This window comes from Chrysochloris asiatica, unplaced genomic scaffold, assembly GCF_000296735.1.
Source record: "Chrysochloris asiatica unplaced genomic scaffold, ChrAsi1.0 scaffold00099, whole genome shotgun sequence".
Lineage (NCBI taxonomy): Eukaryota > Metazoa > Chordata > Mammalia > Afrosoricida > Chrysochloridae > Chrysochloris > Chrysochloris asiatica.
The window spans coordinates 9332275-9354470 of NW_006408617.1; the positions used below are offsets into that span (position 1 = coordinate 9332275).

Consider the following 22196-nt stretch of genomic DNA (forward strand, 5'->3'; position numbering starts at 1 on the left):
CCTACTTTGTGGTGCTGCAGGTTAACACATTGGGAAGCAAGGTTGGCTTGAACCTCAAGGTCAGTGGTTCAAGCTCACCAGCTGCTCCTCGGAAACCCTGTACGGTGTAGCTGTGAGTTGGAACCAATTCGACGGTTCCTAACAAGAATTTATATTGTTAAACTATCCTATTTTTACGTCATTCTAATTTCTTTGTGTATTAAAAACAAACAAGCCTGTATCTCATTATATGAATGCATGTCCTTGCCACTGAGCAGAATCACAATATTGTACTGTTACAAGCCATCCTATTCAAAAATTTGGTTGTTGTTGTTAAGTGCTGTCAAGTTGGTTCTGACTCACACTGACCCTGGATAGGGTTTCTGAGGAGTGGCCGGTGCGTTTGAGCCGCTAACCTCTCAGTTTAAACCAACCTTTCAGTCCAGTGCATATCCTACAATGCCACACCAAGACTCCATTTGGAAGGATACTGGCTTATGGGTATAAATAAATACAGATATTAAATAACATTTACTACCACATTGCAAAACAAATATAAATATAAATGGAGAAAAGACTGAAGTCAAAGACTTCATTTTCCTTGGATCAACCGTCAACACTCATGGAAGCAGCAGTCAAGAAATCAGACAATATATTATTGCATTAGGCAAATCTGCTGCACAAGACCTTTTTAAAGTGTTGAAGAGCAAAGATGTCAGTTTGAAGATGAAGGTAGAAACCATGGTATTTTCAATAACCTCATATGCATGTGAAAGTTGGACAGTGAATAAGGAAGACTGTAGAAGAATTGATGCATTTGAGTTATAGTGTTGGAGGTGAAAATTAAAAGTTCCACAGACTATCAAAATAACAGTGTTGGAAGAAGTGCAGCCAGAGTGCCCCTTGGGAGTCAGGATGGCCAGGCTTTGTCTCTTACACTTTGGACATACCATCAGAAGGGACCAGTCCTGAGGAGGTCAAAGAAAAAGAGATAAAGCGTTTGGTAAAGTGGAGGGTCAGAGAAAAAGACTAAGACCCCCACCGAGATGGACTGGCACAGTGTCAGCAGTGATGGGCTCAGGCGCAGAAATCATTGTGAGGTTGGTGCAGGAGCGGGCAGTGTTTCGTTCTGTTGTGTAGAGGGTGACTATGAGTCGGAACCAACTCGATGGCACCCAACAACAACAACAAAAAGTTCTTCATGTATGCTTTATCGTTTTTAGTTGAAGATGGTCTTCTTTCATATTGCATTTGTCCACAAGAGTGTTAAGAACATGCTCATGATGCCAGGAAACCAGGGCCCTGATTGTCCAGCTCTGCAGTGAGCTCAAAGAGGGGCCTTGCACATGGCTCTTAGCTATAGGTGCAGCCTTAGTGTTCACCACACTAAAGAAAAGAGAATGAAAAAAATATTTCCTCTTTTCCCAGCAGTCTTGTGGTCTTAACTCAAAGACTGTCTAACTACATGGAGTGTGAATGTTTGCCTTTCATTCTCTCCTTAAGCTAATTCAAGAGATTTGCCAAACCCAGTCCTCTGTGACTGGATGGAGGCCTGTAGAGCACCTTCTACTCTTTACTTAATTCTGTGCATTTCCGGAAAATGCTAAACATAATGCCTAACAGTGGAATGAAACAATACACCACCATCTCTTTGTGCAATACACTTTTATTTTCCTTTTACCTTTGCAGTCATCTTTGAGTAATCATTGTGTAAACAATAGAATGGAATGAAATTACATTAAATTGTATGCAAATGGCTCTAGAACACCTTAACAATTATGACAAGGCAATTATAAATAACTTTTTTTCTTAGTAATATATATCTGCTTTTTAAAGTACATTAAAGAGCTGCCGTATCTAGGGTTAGCTAGGAAAGAGCAGTGGTACCATCCCGGGAGCTCACCTCCTTGAAAGTTTAGACTCCAATTTTCAAATTCCTAAGGTTTACGAATTCCATAATAGAGTCAAGCAGAGGGCCACTTGGGTTGAAAAGTATTTATCCTTGAAACTTAACAGTGTTTTACTTTTTAGTCATTGCACAAAACCCTTTCTATTATTTTCATTCCATCTGGGTATTCTGCAGAAATTCAAGTAAAACTGTCGATTATAGTATTTTCAAGTTTAGCGCTTTTAGAACAACAAATCGTATCACTTAAGGTGAGGCCAAATCAGAGATGGGTATATAGTTAGCAATCTAACAGAGTGGCAACACTTTATACAGCATTCTAAACTCCAAACGAAGCAAAACTTACAGATGCCACCTTATGTAGAGGAAATCTTAGATCTGAGATTATTCCAGAGTAAAGCAGCCTCAGGCATATTTTCCATATGAGAGTCTGCCAGGCACCTCCCACTCCCAAGAGACAATCAGATTGTGAATTGGTTTTCAGGCAACCAAACCAAAAGAGTAAAGCATTCTAGTGCCTAATTCCATCATTTCAAAAATTAGAAGTTACAAATGCTCCAAAGAGATATACCTGAAACACCTTTTTTTTTCTTTTTAAATAAGAGATTAACTGCAAGAAGCATATATAATCAAAACCTTTTCTTTTCCTTATCGCTAAGGTGTGTAATGCATAAATCTATGAAAAATAAAATTCACAGTCAGTTTTAAAACTAGAATTCAAGTCTGGCTAATAAATCTTAATTTTATAAGTATATTAATTTCTAAATACAACATAAAAGAGGCAGTCTTGCCAGATAGACAAAGTATTAAAACAGAAAGAATAACAATGCAAGAAGAAATAGGCTTCAGATAGAAAATTCTTTTTGTTGCCAATAAATAGGACCACCTGAGTGTATTTCAAATTCTTTTCACCTAAGGGATATCCAGATTGATTGCTAAGAATGTTAAATAGCTTTTGGAAAAATTAGCAACAGTCGTGCAGCTGTGGAATTTGCTTGTTCTCGTACTGTGGATTGCTACAGAATAAAGCAGAACTCAGAGTGTTGAAAGTTTAAAAAAAAAAAAATTTTTTTTATCCCATTTTCGTCTAAGCCGGCCTCTTCACAATCTTCTGATTTTCCTGGGAAGTGGGAGTGAAGGGGTAGGAGGTGTTGGGCAGGGAGAGGGAAGGTTGAGGGGCTCGTGGTGAGGAGAGGCATGACAGATAAGGCTGACATCAAGGGACATACATCAGCTGACACTCAGCTGAGCAAACCCGATCAGTTTCACTTCATCAGGAATCTCTGATCCATCACAGCCAGAAGCCTGAAAAGGGAAAAAGAAATGAAGCATCAGTGTACATTTGTCCCCACTGAATTTAAAGGCCTGATCATGTGATGGCATGAGGCACTGGTGAGGTCACCAGTGGCAGAATTCTGGCCTTTCAATGCAGGAGACCCAGGTTCAATTCCCAGTCAGTGCTCATATGCAAACACCACCATTTTTCAGTGATACTACACAACCTTCAGCCAAGTTTCTAGGCCAGACTGAGGAGCAAGGAAGACCTGGAAATCTACTGAAAATCAGGCAATGAGAACCCAAAGGATCACAGCAGCTTTATCCACAACCAATCACAGGATGACCCAGAACCTGGTAGTTTTTGATTTTGTTGTGTATGGCATTGCCATGTGTCAGGGACCAACTCAAAGGCACCTAATACCAACAACCACAATGTGACGGCAGCTCCATGAAAAGGCACAGTGGGTGTGGGGCCATACTTACCATATCTTCCAGGAGAGACCCTAGTAATCATTCTCTTGAATGACTTAGGGTCCTAATTTCTGCTGTAGGAAATCTGGTTATCATGCTATCAGGCACAGAAAAAAAGTGGATGGAATACATATCATTATGCGAATAGCCCACACATTATTGGTTTGTTTGATTTTTTGCCTATCTTGACCTCCTCCCAAGTTATTTTTCAAGTAAGCACAATTTTGCTTTTTTTTTTTTTTAAACAGCAACACACGAAAAAATAAGCATAGTTTACTTACAAAAATAACTTGGGGGAGGGAGGTGAGGTATGGTTGGCAAAAATCATGTAACACATGGGTTATTTGCATAAAAATATAGTCCGTCACTCCTGGTCCAGGCTTACTGCTTCTGAACTGCCAATAAAAGTTTGAATTGCCATCGACCATGTACATATTTCTAAAAAGTTATTTTTTAAAAAATCAAAATGTTACTTTACTGTGTTTTTGATGAAGGTTTACATAGTAGTTTAGGTTCCCATTCAAAAATTTCTACATAAATTGCTCAGTGACATTGGTCCCATTCTTTACAATATAAGAATGTTCTCATTAATTCCACTCTGGTTTCCCTGCCCTGTCACCTTCTTACCTTTGTTTTAAGGTAATTGTTGACTGTCTGGTGTCATTTAGATGATTTTTTAAAGGATCATAGTACTCATGAGTAATAGTATTTATTTTGTGATCTAGTCTGTTATTTAGCAAAAAGGTGACCTGAGGAGAAAGCTTAAATAACCTCTCAGGGCACTAGTCTTGGGGAGCCCTTCAGCATGATCCAGTCCAGTAAGCCTGGGGTTTTTCAAAAAAAACATTTGAGCTTCTGTCTGTTCTATAGTTCAGGCTCACCAGTAGTGCCACAGAAACCCAATATAGGGTTGCTAAGGAGCGCTGGTAAGGAGCTCTGGTAGCGTAGTGGTTAGGAATCGGGCTGCGAACCGCAAGGTCAGCAGTTCGAAACTACCAGCCGTTCCGCGGGAGAAAGATGAGGCGATCTGCTCCCGTAAAGATTTACAGCCTCGGAAACCCTGTTCAGGGTCGCTATGGGTCGAAACCGACTCAACGGCACTTAACAACAACAACAACAAAGGAGCACTGGTAGCGTAGTGGTTATTAATCGGGCTGCAACAACAACAACAACAACAACAACATGAGTCAGGTTATGAATCAGGCTGCAAACCGCAAGGTCAGCAGTTCGAAACTACCAGCTGTTCTGCGGGATAAAGATGAAGCTTTCTGTTCCTGTAAAGACTTACAGCCTCGGAAACCCTGTACAGGGTCGCTATGAGTCGGAACTGACTCCATGGCACACAACAACAACAACAAATGAGTCAGAACTGACTCGACAGCACACAGCAATGCAAGCCTCGCTAGTTCTTAGAGTATGTTTTTCTAGTCTGCTCCTTTCCTTTCCCTTTATATAAACAAGATTCTAAACTGACTCTTCATGTTACTGAACTGTACACAATACAGAATTGGACACAAGTAGGGAGAAACAAGTCTGACAAATGACTGGGAATGGGCAACTAATTACAAAAGGACCATATGAATTGTTGTTGTTGCTGTTGTCAAGCGCCATCGAGTCGGTTCTGACTCATAGTGACCTTGTATAGGGCTCCCAGGGAGTGGCTGGAGAGTTTGAACCACAGACCTTATGGTTCAAACCAACCTTGAGGTCAACTTCTGATCCTACAGTAGCACATCAGGACTCTAAATAAATCGTATCTTAGCTTAATTCCAGCTAAATTATTGTCATAACAGTGAGTTTCCCATGAAAAAAAACCCCATCCCATCATCACAAGTCACTTGCTCAGCACTGATTTGTTGTTAAGTGCCCATCAAGTCGATTCTGACTCATCATGACCTGCACAGGGTTTCCAAGGAGCAGCTGGTCCTAAAACCAGCCCTTTGAAAACTCTTGCATTTTCCTTTAAAATAAGCAGCCAACTAGAATATATAAACTTAAATATTTAAAAATAATTGTCCTTAAAATAAAATTCAGTGTGAGTGGCTATGTTTAATATAAGAAAACCAGTAATCTGAAGGGTAGGAATATTAATATTAAGAAAAAACTTTACTTTGTGCTCAGTCTAATGGTTTAGCTAGTTTAATTTGCCAGAGAAGATATTCAGTGAAGTACCATTTTCATTGTTGGCACTGTCATCAGCAGTTAAAATACTCGTATCCTTATCACTTTAAACAAAGTGGTATAGGCATAGAAGGCATTTCAGCAGATTCTCTGGTGGGTATTAGGCATACTGAAGTTTAAGATCACCTCATTAACAATTTTCTTATTCCATAATCACTGTTTCTTTTCCTATCTCTCCATATCTTTCCTTCTCACCCCCTTCTCCTAACACCATGATTTGCTCACCCCGATGACTGGGGGCAGAGACACTTAGTGCTAATAATAGATAACTGACAAACAAACGAGGGCAAACTAAGATGCTGATGATCAAAAAAAAAAAAAAAAGATGAGAACATCTCAAAATGATGTCAGAAATTCAGCAAATTGCATTTCAGGAGTCTTGGTGTGGTGCTGTGAATAAGCACCAGACCACAAGGCTGGGCTTAACTGCAAAGTCAGCAGTTCAAACTCACCAGCCACTCCTTGGAAACCCTATACAGGGTCGCTATGAGTCAGAGCTGACTCAACGGCACTTAATACCAACAACAAAAAAATGACTACAAATAAAAACAACATACCCAATAATGGTTGAACTGGCTACCAGCAAAGAAAAATATTAACGCCTTTCCTTGTTAAGGCTCATTTCATTGTTATTGTTAGGTGCCTCGAATTGGTTCCAACTCATAGTGACCTTATGCACAACAGAAACACTGCCCAGTTATGGGCCATCCTCATAATTGTTATACTTAAGCCCACTGCTACTGCCACTGTGCCAGTCCATCTTGCTAGAGATCCTCCTCTTTTTTGCTGACCCTCCACTTTACCAAGCATAGTGTCCTTCTCCAAGGGACTGGCTCCTCCTGATGATATGTCTGATATATGAGAGACGAAGTCTGGCCACAGAGCATTCTGGCTGTACTTCTAACACAGATTTGTTTGCTCTTCTGGCAGTCCATGGTACTTTTAATATTTTTCTTCAACACCATACGTCAAAGACATCCATTCTTCTACGGCCTCTACTGATCATTGTCCAACTTTCACATGCATATGAGGCTGTTGAAAATTACATGGTGCACTTTAGCCCTCAAACTGACATCTTTGCTCGTCAACATTTTAAAGAGCGGTCTTATGCAGCAGATTTGTCTAATGCAGTATGTTGTTTGAATTCTGACTGCTGATTCCATGAGTGTTGATAGTGGATCCAAGCAAAATTTAGAGTCTTTGACAACTTCAATCTTTTCTCCATTTATCATGATGTTATTTATTGATCCAATGGAGAGGATGTTTGTTTTCTTCACATTGAGGTGTAACCCACACTGAAGGCTGGAGTCTTCGATCTTCATCAGTATTTTAATTCTTCTTCCCGTTCAGCAAGTAAGGTTGTATCATCTGCATATTGCACACGTTGTTAATGAGTCTTCCTCAAATTCTGATGCCACGATCTTCTTCATATAATCCAACTTCTTGCAATATTTACGCAGCATACCGATTGAATAAATACGGTGAAAGAATACAACGGCACACTCCTTTCCTAATTATAAACTATTCAGTGTCCCCTTGTTCTGTTTGAATGATTGCCTCTTAGTCTAGGTGCAGATTTTCTTCATGAACATAATTTATTGACCACAATGTTGTCTATAGCTTGTCATAATCCACATAATTGAAATCCTTTGCATAGTCAATAAAGCACAGGTAAATATCTTTCTACTTTCAGTCAAGATCCATCTAACATCAGCAATGATAGACTTTATTACACATTTTCATCTGAATTCTGCTTGAACCACTGGTAGTTTCCTGTCAGTGTACTGTTGCAGTTGCTTATGAAGTTATCTTTAGCAAAATTTTGCTTGTATGTGATATAAATCATATTGCCTGATGATTTCTGCATTTCGTTGGGTCACCTATCTTTATAATGGGCATAAATATGGATCTCTTCTAATCAATTGGCCAGGTAGCTGCCTTCGAAATTTCTTAGCATATCTAAGGGAGTGCCTTCAGTTGCTGCATAAGTTTGTTGAAAGATTTCAATCTGTAGTCCATGAATTTCCAGTGCCTTGCTCATTGCCCATACCTTCAATGCACCTTGGACATCTTCCTTTAGGACCACTGATTCCTGATCATATGCTACCTCTTGAAATGGTTGAACACTGATCATTTCTTTTGATTAGAGTGACTTTTTGTATCCCTTCCCATCTTCTTTTGGTATTTTTTGCATCACTCAATATTTTTTCATAGACTCCCTGAATATTGCAAATCGAAATGAATTTTTTCTTCATTTCTTTCAGTTTAAGAAATACTGAGCATGTTCTTACTTTTTGGTTTTCATCTCCAGGTCTTTGCAAATTTCATTATAATATTTGACTCTGTCTTCTCAAACTGCCCTTTGAAATTTTACGTTCAGCATTTCATTTCTTTTATTTGCTTTAGCATCTCTATGCTAGGGAGCAAGTTTCGGAATCTCCTCTGACGTCCATTTTGGTCTTTTCCTTCTTTCTTGTTTCTTAATGACTTTTTGTTTTCTTCCTGTATGATGTTCATGATGTCATCCCACAACTCTTCTGGTCTTTGGTCTTTAGTGTGTCAAATCTGTTCTTCAGATGATCTCGAAATACAGGTGAGATATATTCAAGGTCACATATTGGCTCTCATGGACTTGTTTTCATTTTCTTCAGCTTCAGTCTGAATTTGCATATGAGCAATTGATGGTCTGTTCCCAATCTGTCCTGGCCTTGGTTTGGCTGATGATATGGAACCTTTCCATTGTCTCTTTCTGCAGATGTAGTCAATTTGATTTCTGTGTAGTCCATCTGGTGAGTTCCATGTGCATAGTCATCTTTTATGTTGTTTAAAAAACGTATCGGCAGTGAATATGTCATTGGTCTTATAAAATACTATCATGCATCCAGCATCATAAAGACTTGTGGTAGGGAGAATTTACAAAGAGTGGATGATCAAATTGGAGGTTGTCATGAGTGTCTCAGACTTGGGTGGTCTGTTCTTCAAGGCACCAGCCTCTCTCCTTTTAGCATCTCTTACTGTATAACAATAAATGACGGCAACATACAATGGACTCAGAAACTCAGAAAGAAGGGACCAGAGCCCCTTCAAAGAGTAATTCTCAAATATTTGATCTTAGTGCCTTTTTGAGAAGGAGTGCAGTGCTGCTGTAGGAAAAGCACAGGACTCTGGTAGCGTAGTGGTTATGAATCAGGCTGCTAACCTCAAGGTCAGCAGTTCGAAACTACCAGCTGTTCCACGGGAGAAAGATGAGGCTTTCTGCTCCTGTAAAGATCTACAGCCTCGGAAACCCTGTACAGGGTTGCTGCGAGTCAGAACCGACTCCACGGCACATAACAACAACAACAACTAATCACAAGATAAGCAGTTTGAAGCCACCATCTGGTCTGAGGGAGAAAGATGAGGCTTTCTGCTCCTGTAAAGACTTACAGCCTCAGAAGCTATATACAGGGTCGCTATGAGTCAGCGCTGACTCGATGGCACTTAAAAACAACCCTTTTAGGAGCCCTGGTAGCACTGTTAGGATAAGCACTAGACTGTTAAACACATTGGTGGTTCGAGGGCATCATTCATTGTGTGGGAGAAAAGAAGAGGCTTTCTGTTTCCATAAAAATGTATGGCCTCAGAAACCTGTACAGGGTTGCTATGATTTGGAATCAACAGTGCGGCTGGTCTGGACCTCTTTACAGTCTTATGTCTATGTGGGTGTATATGCATTGTGCTGACTGCCCTATAAATTAAAACTGAGTAAAAAATATGCATTTACTAATCCATTCAACATACAATAAGACACTTATTACATGCTAACATAAATAAAATACTCAATTAAAATAGTTATGTTTAATCAAAACAAAACAAAAATTGTACAGAATGACTTCGTTATACATTTTTACAAATCTCTTAATGTCTTGCTTAATAGAAGATAGCTGGATTTTCGTACCTGCTTCTGCATTCAATGTGTTGATTTCTTGAAGTATATAAAGAAAATTCACCCTCACCCAAAATATGTCATTGAAAATGGGAAGAGGATTTTAGTAGCTTTTCCAGATAATCATGGATATTCTTCTTTGTGATTTCTTAAAAGTTTGTTGCAATGTGGAACTGAAACCATATCACTGGTCTTTTTTTTTTTTTTTTTAACTTTTTATTGTGAATTGAGGTTTATAGACAAGTTCATCAGTTTTATATTCAACAAAACATGCTTCGTCTTATCTCAATGATTTCAATCCCTTCATGCAACAATTATCCCACTTCCTCCCTGTGGTTCCTATTTCTATTCTACCCTCCTTTTCATCCCTTCTCTACTTTGTCCTTAGGTAAATGTTTCCCTTCTGAATTTGTACGACTGACCATTCCACGGTGAGCATACCTTACAAGTGTAGCTATCCCCTGTACATACCTACATACTGCTTAGCTGAAAATTGGGCCAGGTGGGCAATTTCCTTTCCAGACCTGAAGGGTAGTCAAGGGCCACACAAAGACAATGTTCTACATCCTAGTTTGGTGAGCAGTGACTAGGATCTTAAAAACTCATGAGCAGCCTTCTAGGTTACAACTATTGATCTCTCCATATGTGGAAGAAAGAAGAGTTTTTAAATAGAAAATACTTGGACTCAATTAGTCCAGTGAACTAATGAAACACATAAATAAATATCCAGGACTCTCAGACCATAAGAGCTTGACGGTACCTCGCTACCACTACCAATTGCTCTGAAAGGGATCACATTAGAAGGACCCAGATAGAGTGGGAGAATATGTGGAACAAAACTCAGAATTATAAAAAAAGACCGAGCTCACTGGTAAGAAAGAGACTGGAGAAATCTGAGACTATGATCACTGAACTTTCTGTAGTCTATTCAATTAAAATCTGTATTTTACTTTGAATGGATCTTTTATCCAGGCATGATTGGTGGTGGTTACATGCCATGGAGTCTGTTCCAACTCACAGCAACTCTGTATAGGGTTTCCGAGGCTGTAAATCTCTACGGGAGCAGAATACCTTGTCTTTCTCCGGCGGAACAGCTGATAGTTTCAAACTGCTATTTGTGAGATCAGCAGCCTGATTCATAAACACTATTAAAGCTTCTAAATGTTGGCATTTTCATTATATAACACCAGTGCTTCATTATTCAATGTCAACAGAGCCTACTATTTAGTACCAGCATTGATCTCATCGGTAAGGTTTTTAAGTGATATGGGGCTGTCTAACTTACACTGCCAGATAAAAAGTTTCCAATTCTAATTTTTGTTGGAAACTTTCAAGTTATTATTGACAGCAAACATGGTCCATTGCTTTTCTTGATGTTTCATGTTCCTTAGTTCATTTTTTCAAGAAAATTTCTGCAAATGTCTCAAGTCTCAGTAGCCGTAAGTTGTTAGTTGCTCTGTCAAGTAAAACATGGTGTGCCAGGAACAAAGCCCAGCTAGTTTAGCTCACAAGACAATCCCACACATGCTCTTTCTGGAGACAACCACCACAGTTTGAAGGACTGCAGAGGTGCTGAACGTGGACCTCACACTTCATTACACAGAACACTAAAAATACGTGTATTTAGGCATTGAGGTGAACAGAATTAATAATGTGTCCTGCCTCATTAAGAAAATTCTTAAGTGAAACTTTTTGAGTTTTGTTTTTACAGTGAGTACATGGCTTTGAAGATACAGTGGCTTGTACTGAGATGTCAGAAATTTTACCCACCACTGCTTTTACACTCGGGTCAGCACAGTGGAAAAGGCAAGAATCATCTTAGTATTACTATGAAAATAGTTTTGATGCCCAGGATTTCCAAAAGGGTCTCAGGGAACTCCTAAGTTTCAAGAACCACATTTTTGTAAACTTCATCTTTCAAGGGAAATGTATACATTACCAGAAACTTTGACAAACAAAAGGTCTTAATCAAAAGCATGCATGGTGGCATACAGGTCTGATTTTTTACAATACCCACGTCAGCAGGTGTGACCCAAATAGGAGCTGGAAATGTAGTTGTGCAGTGTCAGTTAAAAGAATGCTCTCCACCCCAAACTTAGATGCAATTTGGAATCATCTGGAGTGTTTTAAAACATACCAATCAGTGTGTCCTCTATTTAACTGTTATGGAGTATGAGATGGGCACTGGGATTTTTCATGTTCCCCATGTATTCAAAAGTGTATTTGTTATTGTTAAATGCCATCAAGTCAGTTCTGACCCATAGCAAGGACCAGCTGGTGAACTTGAACCACTGACCTTGCAGTTTAAACCGACTCTGAGGTCCAGTGGATTAACCCACAGAGCCACACCAGGATATATATATATATATATGCAAAATTTGGGCTTTTGTTTTTCATATATAAAAATACGTGCAAAATTTGAGCAGCCACTTGTACTTTCAAACTTGAGCATATATTTCTAATAGTGGTGGGAAGTGGAGCAATTTAGAAATATATTGCTTCTCAGCCTTGGCTAAACTCTGGAAAGAGAGGGTGCTTTCAAAATCCCCTAAGTCCAGGCTGAACCTGTTGCCCTCTAGTTGGCCCGGGCTGATAGTGATCTCATGCACAAAGAGATCATAACTGTGATCTATACAGATCCACTGGGTGATATTTTGGAAAGAGATCACCAGGGCCTTTCTTCCTAGTTTGTCTTAGACTGGAAGTTCCACTGAAACTTGTTCAGCATCATCGCAACAAAAACGCCTCCAATGGCAGATGGGTGGTGGTTGAGCATAAGATACAATGGCAGTGAATCTAAGTCATGCCTCCGACATGGTAGGTAAGAATTCTACCACTGAAGAACCATCACTGCCCACCTAAGGCAATTAAGTCAGTGTCTCTGGGAAAAAGACTCCGGCATCAGTAATTTTTAAAGCCTCCCCACCCCAACCACCTAAGTGAAACCACTGTGCAGTCGAGATTAAGAACCACAATGCCAATGCCAATATGTTAACACATTACTGTCTTTACACAATTTCAGGCCCCTGATGGTCTCCTTAGGAAACAATGAAAGCTCTGAGATTAAAACAAATGATAAACAGCTGAGAGCTAAAAGGACCACGAGCAGCAGCAGCTTATGAGGAAAAATGCTGCTGAAATTCTTTGATCCTTTGTACTTCAATAAAACAACCAAATTGATGAATGAAGGTGAATGCATATGAACCTCTGCAGTTTTATCAGGATGTCAGTGTTCTGCAGAAGATTAGGCCAAAAAATCAGTTCAAATTAACTCCCTCAAGTGGATCTCAAAGTGGTTGGCAGTTGATAACAACAAAGAAACCCTCTCAGGTTTGAACAAAGGTTGTACAGAATCTAGGTGGCAGAAATAGAATGTCACTTTTGAGTTTGGTTTTATTTAACATCTTTAACTATCTTTGGGGAAAAAGACATCAATTTCCATTTACTGGGAAATGCTCACTGCTACAGTCTAAAGCAGCTTGGGTTCTCCACTCCAGGACTCGCCTGTGCTGAGGACAGGACGTTATTATTCAATCTAGTTAAGATGCAAATACGATTCAGTCTCAACCAGTGTCGATGCATTCAGTCATCCAAAAGGATCAGTCCATAAAGAAGCCAAACCAGTTGCCATAAAGTCTAATCTGACTCATGTGGACCCCGTGTGTCACGGTTCTAGAACTGTGCTCTGAGGGTTGCCAATGGGTAATCTTTTGGAAGCAGATTGCAAGGCTTTCTTCTCAGGTGCCTCTGGGTGGACTTGAACCTCCAACCTTTTGGTTTGCCACTGAGCAAGTTAACTGTTGGTACTACCCAGGGACTCCTCACAAAGAACTGTAAAATACAAGACTGCAGGGGTCTGCCTCTAAGAATGGTTTCAAACCAACTTGAACTAGTGCAGTGATGGCCAATGAAGTGAAACAGGAACAGAACAAAATATTTTAAAATTTGGCTGAAATATAACAATAACTGGAATGGAGAAAATTATGGCCATAGGCTCTGGAATGGGAGACTTGGAAGAGGCACAATGAGTCTTTCAGGAGCGAGAAACTGGATTATTGCCAGAACCATGGAGAGCGGCATATGTGGTTGGTTGCCATCTTTTGAGCAGGACACTGCTGTTTCCAACTCTGTTGTTAAGGAGATCTGTTTGCTGTGTAATACACATGTTGCCCTTGTCTTCTAAGAGAGAAGATGAAGTTTCCAGCAGGGCACTAACTTGTAATTTTTCTCATTCCATTTACCATTCTGGTTCATTTACACTTTACAAAGTCAGATCCAGGTTCACTCTGTTGGCTGTGCCTGAACCGGGAAGAACAAGTTTGAAGCCTTACTTTGATGCTAGACCAGAGTTGCGATTCCACTTTCAGGACTGTGTGGTTCTCAACAAATTAATCCAACTTGGGAATCATCTTGGATTCCCAAAGCATAAAACAGACCTAATGATATCATCACTTTAGGGGACTGTGAGGACTAAGTTAATTGCGATGAAGAATGTAAAATGAGCCATGTACAGCTGTCAGATACTGTGTGCACAATAAATGGCAGTGATCCTCATTATTTCTGCACTCCAGACCACAGGGTACTAAGTAATTTTCTGAAAAGAGGGCATGAAGCAGAAGTCACAATTTACAGAGATTTAAAGCAAGTACCAAAGAAAACTAAGTCATGATACCTCAAGTTTTCCTCCACAAAGCTTGTGTTATTCTATTTTAATCATTTCTAAGTCACTGCTTTGTGGCATCCATTTTGCTAATTACTGGAAACCCAAGATAATCTGCCTTTTCGAAACCTTTAGATTTCTTAGAGATACAAATGACAAAGTACACAGTTTCAATATAGTACGAGTTCCCTTGTAGGGGAGCATGTGAGAGGGGCATAAGCCAGGATTGGATGTTGGAGGAAACTTCGTAGAGAAAATGAAATCCAAGCAGAAAGTTAAAGCCTAGTTAGGAGTTCATGAGATCAAGAGGAGGCCAGGGTAAGCTGGGGGGAAAGAGTATTCTATCAGGAAGGAAGAGGATATGCAAAGAATCAGCAGATGAAAATAGGAGAGGGAGGAAGGGTGGGATGAAGAGAAAGAAAGAGAGAATGAGAAAGGGTAGAGGGTGGGAGACAGGGAGTAAGGAAGGATGGGCAGGAGTAAGGAAGACAGAGATGGAGAGAGAGGGATGCAGAGAGAGGGTTGTGGAGGGGAGAAGGTGAGTAAATGAAGAGAGGAGATGAAGAAAGATAAGGCAGGAGATAGTAAAAACAAGGTCCGGGCAGAGAGGGCCTCATCAACCCCGTTCAGGAGCTTTTGAGTTGCAGAAGACAACAGTGGAGAGTCATTAGTGTTTGGAGAATTTTAGAACTGTGGAGGACTGCTCAGCTATTGGTACAAGATGTTAAAAAGAGCCATAGGGTAACAAGACCTATTGTTAAGCAGGAGCATGAGTTTTAGAGGCTGAGAATCTACAGGAAAATGGAGAGAATCCTGCTAGGGTGCTGGAGGTGAGTGACTGAAAAGAAGAGATCAAAATCAAGAGAGATTGTGGGAAACTTATAAACTGATGCATGTAGGAGATGAGACAGAGGCTTACATTATTCTTACTGTGTATGAAGAGAAAGTATAAGTAGTTGTTACAGTGTTAAGTGCCATCGAGTTGGTTCTGACTCATAGTGACCCTGTATAGGGTTTCTGAGAAGCAGTTGGTGGGTTTGAACTGCCGGCCTTATGATTTACAGTCCAGTGCTGATCCTACAGCGCCACATCAGAAGTCATAAGTTAGCACTGTCATTAACACTTCCAGAAGCAGAGAAGCGCTGGTGTTAATATTCCTATTTTATAGTAACTATATTTAGAGACAGTAGGAATACATCAGCACAAATGTTTTAATCTCATAATTCTCTCTACATATTCAACATCAGAAGAATGTTCTGGATATGGCATAACTTCTAACTCTCTTACATTATAAAAAGTGAATAAAGAGACATGTATATAGGCTTGAAATGCCAACACAGAGTATCATTTTCTCATAAATATATTCTCACATAAATGAAGCATATTTTCAAAACTGTAGGTGAATTGGAAACATTATAGAGGTGACAGTGTATTTCCAAACTAGAAAATGAATTTTTCAATTTGCTTATGTATCACTCTGAGCCTGAATAAAATGTTCTTTTATTATCAAAACAAAGATAATTTCTTCAGATAAATTCTTTCTATGAAAATCTCTGTGCTCTTTTGTCACCCAGCCTTACCATCTGAAATTAGATGAGAAGCAAGATCCACAAAGTTAATTAGCATCAAGCTAAAACATTTACTGTAACTAATCATTTAAGCATTTTTGGCCACACACATTTTCCATTTAATTTTCACAAGAAATAAAAAAGGCACATCATCAATGTATGTCATTTATAGCAAAGTGCTGGCCATCTAGATTTTAAATTGCTTGCAGCATTCTGACTGGCCCTTGAAAATATTAATTTGTAATTCTAAAGCGAGCTTCTTATTAGACCTTAATGTACTCCATGCTGAAACTTTCAGGAAAATAGTCACTTGTGACAATCTGGACTTCACTCCATTTCTGACCACATTGCCATCTATGTTACTTTTGAAATGTCCAATATTCTGTGTCTCTGCGCTGCCCCAGTGCTAGTTTCAAATGAGCCCTGGTAGTGTAGGTAGTGGATTACAAACTGGGCTGCTCACCACAAGGTCAGCAGTCAGAATTGGCCTGTCGCTATATGGGAAAAAGAGGAGGCTTTCTGCTCCCATAAAATGTTATAGTCTCAGAAACCCCACACATGGTGGCTGTGAGTCAGAACTGATTCCACAGCACGTAGTCACCACCACCAACCAGTGCAGACAAATAGCCTTGGTAGCACAATAGTTAAACAGTAGCTGATGAACAAAATGTCTGGAATAAGCCCGCTACTGGCTCCACAGGGTGGCTACGAGTCAGAAGTAACACAAAGACACATAACAACCATCACCACAGCCTAAGTGGTTCAGGAAGGACTGACGATCTGCTGTCATAAAGATGTCAGTCTAGATGACCCTATGAGACCGTTCTATTCGGTCCCAGGGGGCTGACAATAAGGGCAGACCAACTGTTGAAATATCTCTTCCTTTACAAGAATCTGTTAATGTGATTTGAAATGTGGAGTTAAAAACATGATGTCTTTGTTCACTAGGCTTTAGTGAGCTATTCTAAAATCACTTCCAATTATCTAGACCATTTCTCTAGCAATCAGCCTCAATGTTTAAAAGTTAGAACCATTTGACTTTCACCTCGGGTTTTATTAAGAGTGTTGCCCTGAATTCAATTTAATTTTGTCTACATTGTCAAGTTGCCAGACAAACTGGAAGAGAAAAGATACAGGTTACAAGATTCTCAAATGCCCATTCTTAGTTAAAGACACATTTCTACAAGAAGAAGACATGCTCTCTGAAGAGGACATTTCTAGGAGTGGTCAAAAAATGGTTCTAGATGTTGAAGAGGCAAATGACAATTGAAAAAATGGATACCAAAGGAAAAAAAACACCACAAAATTACATAGCAGGTTATGAACTTCTTATCATTATTCCTTGCTGGCAAAGCATGGCAAAATAGATACCTTCTTTCCATAGCTTTTCACTTACCAACTTAAATGTCAATGTTTTTAATGCTTTGGGATCATCTACAATCTTCTGTAAATTAGCAGCCACTGCAAAATACAAACAATGAGAAAAAGTGTCCAAATTATTTCCAATAACACTGGATTTTCACACAATGATCTAAACAGGCTATAAAATCCTTTCTCTTACAGGCATTGCAAAGTCCGTATAAATGACCAAGTTACTCTCATATAGATGGTCTCTACAACTTCTATCTTCAGCAATCTTGTATCAATGCACACCTGGATTAATTACTACCTGTCAACACCGCATTTCATGCAAGAAAGTGGGAAACTGCTTTCTAACGGGAAGTTGAAACAGCAGCCGCATCCAAGGGTTGTTCAACCCCTTGGCCCTTCTAGACATTCATTAGTGAGGAATTTAACAACCAGGAGAGGGCAGTATAAAACAAAGAGGGAAGATACCAGAAAAGACCAGATTCTCTAAAAACAAGAGGTCAGCACATTTGAACTCCTGTCCTATAAATTCTCTCCATTCTTCCTACTCATTTTTCTCCGAGCAGATAGCCTCTAAGACTCAGGAGTATGATCTGATGCTTTCAGAGGACAATGATCCATCAAGCCAGTGAAACGGCACCTTGAACAATACCGCAGCTGACTGCACAGGGTCAGGCGATAGAGGCTGTCTGTCTGGAGCTCAGTACTGATGATGTATCTTCAGTATCAGCCAGGTTCATTGGAGACTTGTTCTCTGTGAAGCCATCACCTGATTTATATTCTAACAGGAAAGGCAGCTTTTCCTGTGCACTCCCCTGGATGGGGTAATGTTTACCAACAGAATTATCAAAAGGTAATGATGATGGAAATTTCAAGCTTTGCCCTTTCCATTGCTGTTGTTGTTGTTAAGTGCTGTCAAGTCGGTTCTGACCCATAGCAACCATGTTTAGAGTTTCCAAGGAGCAGCTAGTGAGCTTGAACTGCCAACCTTGCACTTCAAAGAGCTTTGCAGTCTGGAGCATTACCCCACAGCGCCACACTAGGACTTGCCCCTCTCACAGCTAAACCTCAAGTACTGGAAGTCAAGTAAAGGCTGCTGGTTTGGGGAGAAGTTACCACTGAAGAAATTTGGGAAGAGAAGGTCCTGGCTATTTTTCATGAGGAAATCTGTGCTAACTCTATTTTTCCCTAAGGCTGATTGAAAACAACCTAGATATATGGATGTTCTACAGATTAGTTTATTGCACTTAATTCATCAACTGCAGAGGAGGAAAAAATTGGAAATTATATACTCAGTCTGGCCTATTTCTCTTTATAAACCATAATTACAAGCATCATTTTATCTTCATTTGTTACCCTCTTAATACTTGAATTTTGAGTGATCTACAAAGTTTCATTGTTCCTAATACCCTTTTCCCTCAAACTTTTTCTCCTCTTTCTTTGACCCACACTAGCAAACACACAAACACACATACGGTTTATTCTGGGCCACCAAGCCCATTACAGTCATCACCAACATTCCCCTGACAATTCCCGGAGCACTTTTTTAGATACTAAAATCAGCAAGTAATTCATGTAAGAAACACTGGATGATGGAATGAAAAGCTCTGGTGTAAAACTCTGCCTACTAAAGCCAGGACATTTTTTTTTTTAAATGTCAGGGCATTCTGACTATATTCAAATTTCAGCAATGTAACACGGTACCCATTTCCGTAATACTCAAGAGTTCTAAGAGTTCCTCTGGTTTGGGATGATTTCATGAGTGGCCATAAAGTCTTCCTATGCATTCCAGTCCTTTCATTAGAGCCTCTCAGTTAATGCGGATGATTTACTGTCTTGTTCTGGGTCATCTATTTCCAGTCTGCTCGCTGATGTTCAGCCAAAAGCAGGGTTCTATCCTCCACTATTCACAACCCTCTCTCTGATCCACAGACATAGGTAGCAGGGCTCATTGCCAAAGGAACATTCCTCAGCAAGTTGTATACTGGAGGGCAAGGCTTAGCTGCAAGCATCTTAAACAATCACCTTAGAAACCACATTCCCTAGTTGTGACTTGTACACCTTGGAGACATTAGAAATTCAAATTCTCTCTTCAACTCAAAGCAAAAATAGCAAAAACTGGCCACTTACCTGATTACTTATCCCAGCTGCTAGGCTTATTTTCAGTTTAGTTGATTCCAATTTGTTGTAAAGTACTATAAAATACCTTCATTTAACTGACATCACACACAAAATTCAGGGCGATGCTAATTTCTCTTTCAGATGCAACGTTCATTAAAAAGGTGGGTGTCACTGTTTTCTCCCTTCTCCCTGACTGTGCACCTGGGTTTCAAAAATAAAAATGCTCCTTACCTGCAACGTGAGCTGAGAAGGAAGAGCTGGGAAGGGCTGGTTGTCAAAGGTTCTCAAGCACGCGTTCATAATGCTGAACTTCATGCCTATGGGAACTAGGTTCCCAGAAAGCAGGGGGCTTCTGAAGCCTGCTTACTCAATGGCCAGAAACTCATTTCAAATCTCTGCCAGCTTTCCCAAAGAAAACTCATTCCCCTTGCTCTTGGGGCAGACTCTGTAACCTTCTTTGAGTTCGCCCCTTTTCTCCTCCGGACACTATCTTTCCGTCACAAGTGCTTCCTCTGCCTCTTGACCAAACAGGGATGCAGACAATACTGCCCGAGGCTATACTCTTGCCCTTCCTCTGGGGCTACGTGACATCTATGTGGGCTTTTTGGTACTAAAATGCTTATAACAGGAGCAATCTATTTTTTGCTGTTTCTTTCCCTTCTCATGCTTTAGGCTTGAATACTTGTCAGGGCTTTTAAAAGTTTCTGTCTGCTTTTTTGGATACCATTTGGCCTATAGTATAGTAAGTACTGTGCTTCATGGAAATGCAATAATAGCATTAAAAATTGCACAGAAAATACAGCCAAATCTCAACACCTCCCTGAATCTATAGAGAAAAGTAAGGTTGTCCTGGAGGTTAACTCTGAGACACAGGGAAGCAGAACTGACATTGCTTTGGCGAACTAAGTCAAGCATTCTCCAGACACTGATTTCTCTATAAACTCCTCCTATTCCTTAAATTTTCCACATTTGGACTGTTAGGAAAGTAACAGCTATATAATGACTATTTCCAGTCTATGTTTTTATTCTACATAATTAGTCAAAAGATAGACTTTTCTCCTCAGATACCAGCATATTTCACAACAACCCCATGTAGAGTGAGCACATTCAATTGGTGTGGCACCTTGGGATAAGCACGTGGGATAAACCTTGATATAGGTTTGAATTGCAAGGTTGGTGGTTCAAATCCACAAGAAACACTACACAGAAACGCTATACAGGGTTGCTATAAGTCAGAACCAACTCTACAGCACTTAACAATAACAACAACATTTCCAAACAAAAGTTGTGGGGAAAAGAGCACTGGTGAACACCAAATCTGATGTATCCCCGAAGTAAAATATTCTGCAGTAAGGTGAACACATGGTCTGGGGCTACTTGACAATGTTACAGTACTGTTTTGTCCAAAGGTACAACCTAACCATCTGCTCCTTGCACTGCACTGCTGCAGATGCCCCACGGGATTGCAAAGAATAAGACATGGGTTCCAAAAGAGAATCAACCTCTGATTAAGGTGAAAAGAAGATATGAGAGGTGGGCTTCTTATGGATAATGCCGTAACACTAAAGGAAAACTATGGTTAACAATTCAAATTTGGGCAATAAACAAGATCTGTCTCATTACTGTCCCTCCATCTTTAGACTCTTCATGATAAGCAGTGCATCATCATGAATAAGGGCCTACACATGCAATTCACGGGGCTTTTATGAATTATTTTTGAATGTGTCCCTTCACCTGCCCCCACACAGCCAGAAGGCAATCTAAAATGAGCATGGGAAATGTGCTTTGTCCAATCCTATATTTCCAGGAATTGGTGGAATGAAAAATTGAAATCTTTCAAGAAAGTGAGGCAGCACAGGAGGCACTCACTCATCTAAGCCAAGAAATTTGGAAGACAACTATCTGGCCGACTGATTGAAAGAGAACCGTATTTGTTCCCATTCCAAAGACAGGTGACCCAACGGAATAGGGAAATCATCGGATAATCTCTGATATCCCATGCGAGTAAAGTTTTACTAAAGGTAAGACAGAAACAGCTGCAAGCATACATTGACAGAGAACTTCCAGAGGTTCAAGCAGGATTCAGAAGAGGCCGTGGAACGAGGGATACCTTTGCTGATATCCGATGAATCTTGGCTGAAAGCAGAGAATACCAGAAAGAGGTTTACCTGTGCTTTACTGATTAATCAAAGGCTTTCAATTGTGTGGATCATGACAAGCTATGGACAAAATTGTGAAGTATGAGTATTCCTGAACACTTAATTGTGCTCATGAGGAATCTGTATATGGACCAAGAGGCAGTTGTTCACACAGAACATGGAAACACTGAATGGTTTAAAATTAAGAAAGATGTGTGACAAGGCTGTAATCTTCCACCATACTTATTCAACCTGTATGCTGAGCAAATAATCTGAGAAACTGGGTTTTATGAAGAAAAATACGGCATCAGGACTGGAGGAAGACTCATTAACTACCTGTGAGATGCAGATGATACAACCTTGCTTGCTGAAAGTGAAGAGGACTTAAAATATTACTGATGAAGATCAAAGAGCACAGCCTTCAGTATAGATTGCATCTCAATGCAAAGAAAACAAAAATCCTCACCACTGAACAATAAAACAACATTCTTATCAATGGAGAAAAGATTGAAGTTGTCAAGGACTTCATTCTTCTTGGATCAACTATTAACACTCACAGAGCAGCAGTCAAGAAGAAATCAAAGGATGTATTGCATTAGGC

The 22196-nt window shown here is 39.9% G+C and overlaps 1 protein-coding gene across 1 annotated transcript in view; it reads right to left on the reverse strand.

Annotated features, from left to right (window-relative positions):
- Window positions 1-2610: 2610 nt before the first annotated feature.
- STK39 (serine threonine kinase 39) overlaps window positions 2611-22196 on the reverse strand; it is a 413881-nt gene continuing 394295 nt past the window's right edge. Inside the window, exons 18-19 of the mRNA XM_006867035.1 lie at window positions 17365-17429; window positions 2611-3190 (exon numbers count right to left, since the gene is read on the reverse strand). Coding sequence (XP_006867097.1) covers window positions 3116-3190; window positions 17365-17429 — 140 coding nt within the window. The 3' untranslated portion in view covers window positions 2611-3115. The remainder of the gene's footprint in view (window positions 3191-17364; window positions 17430-22196) is intronic.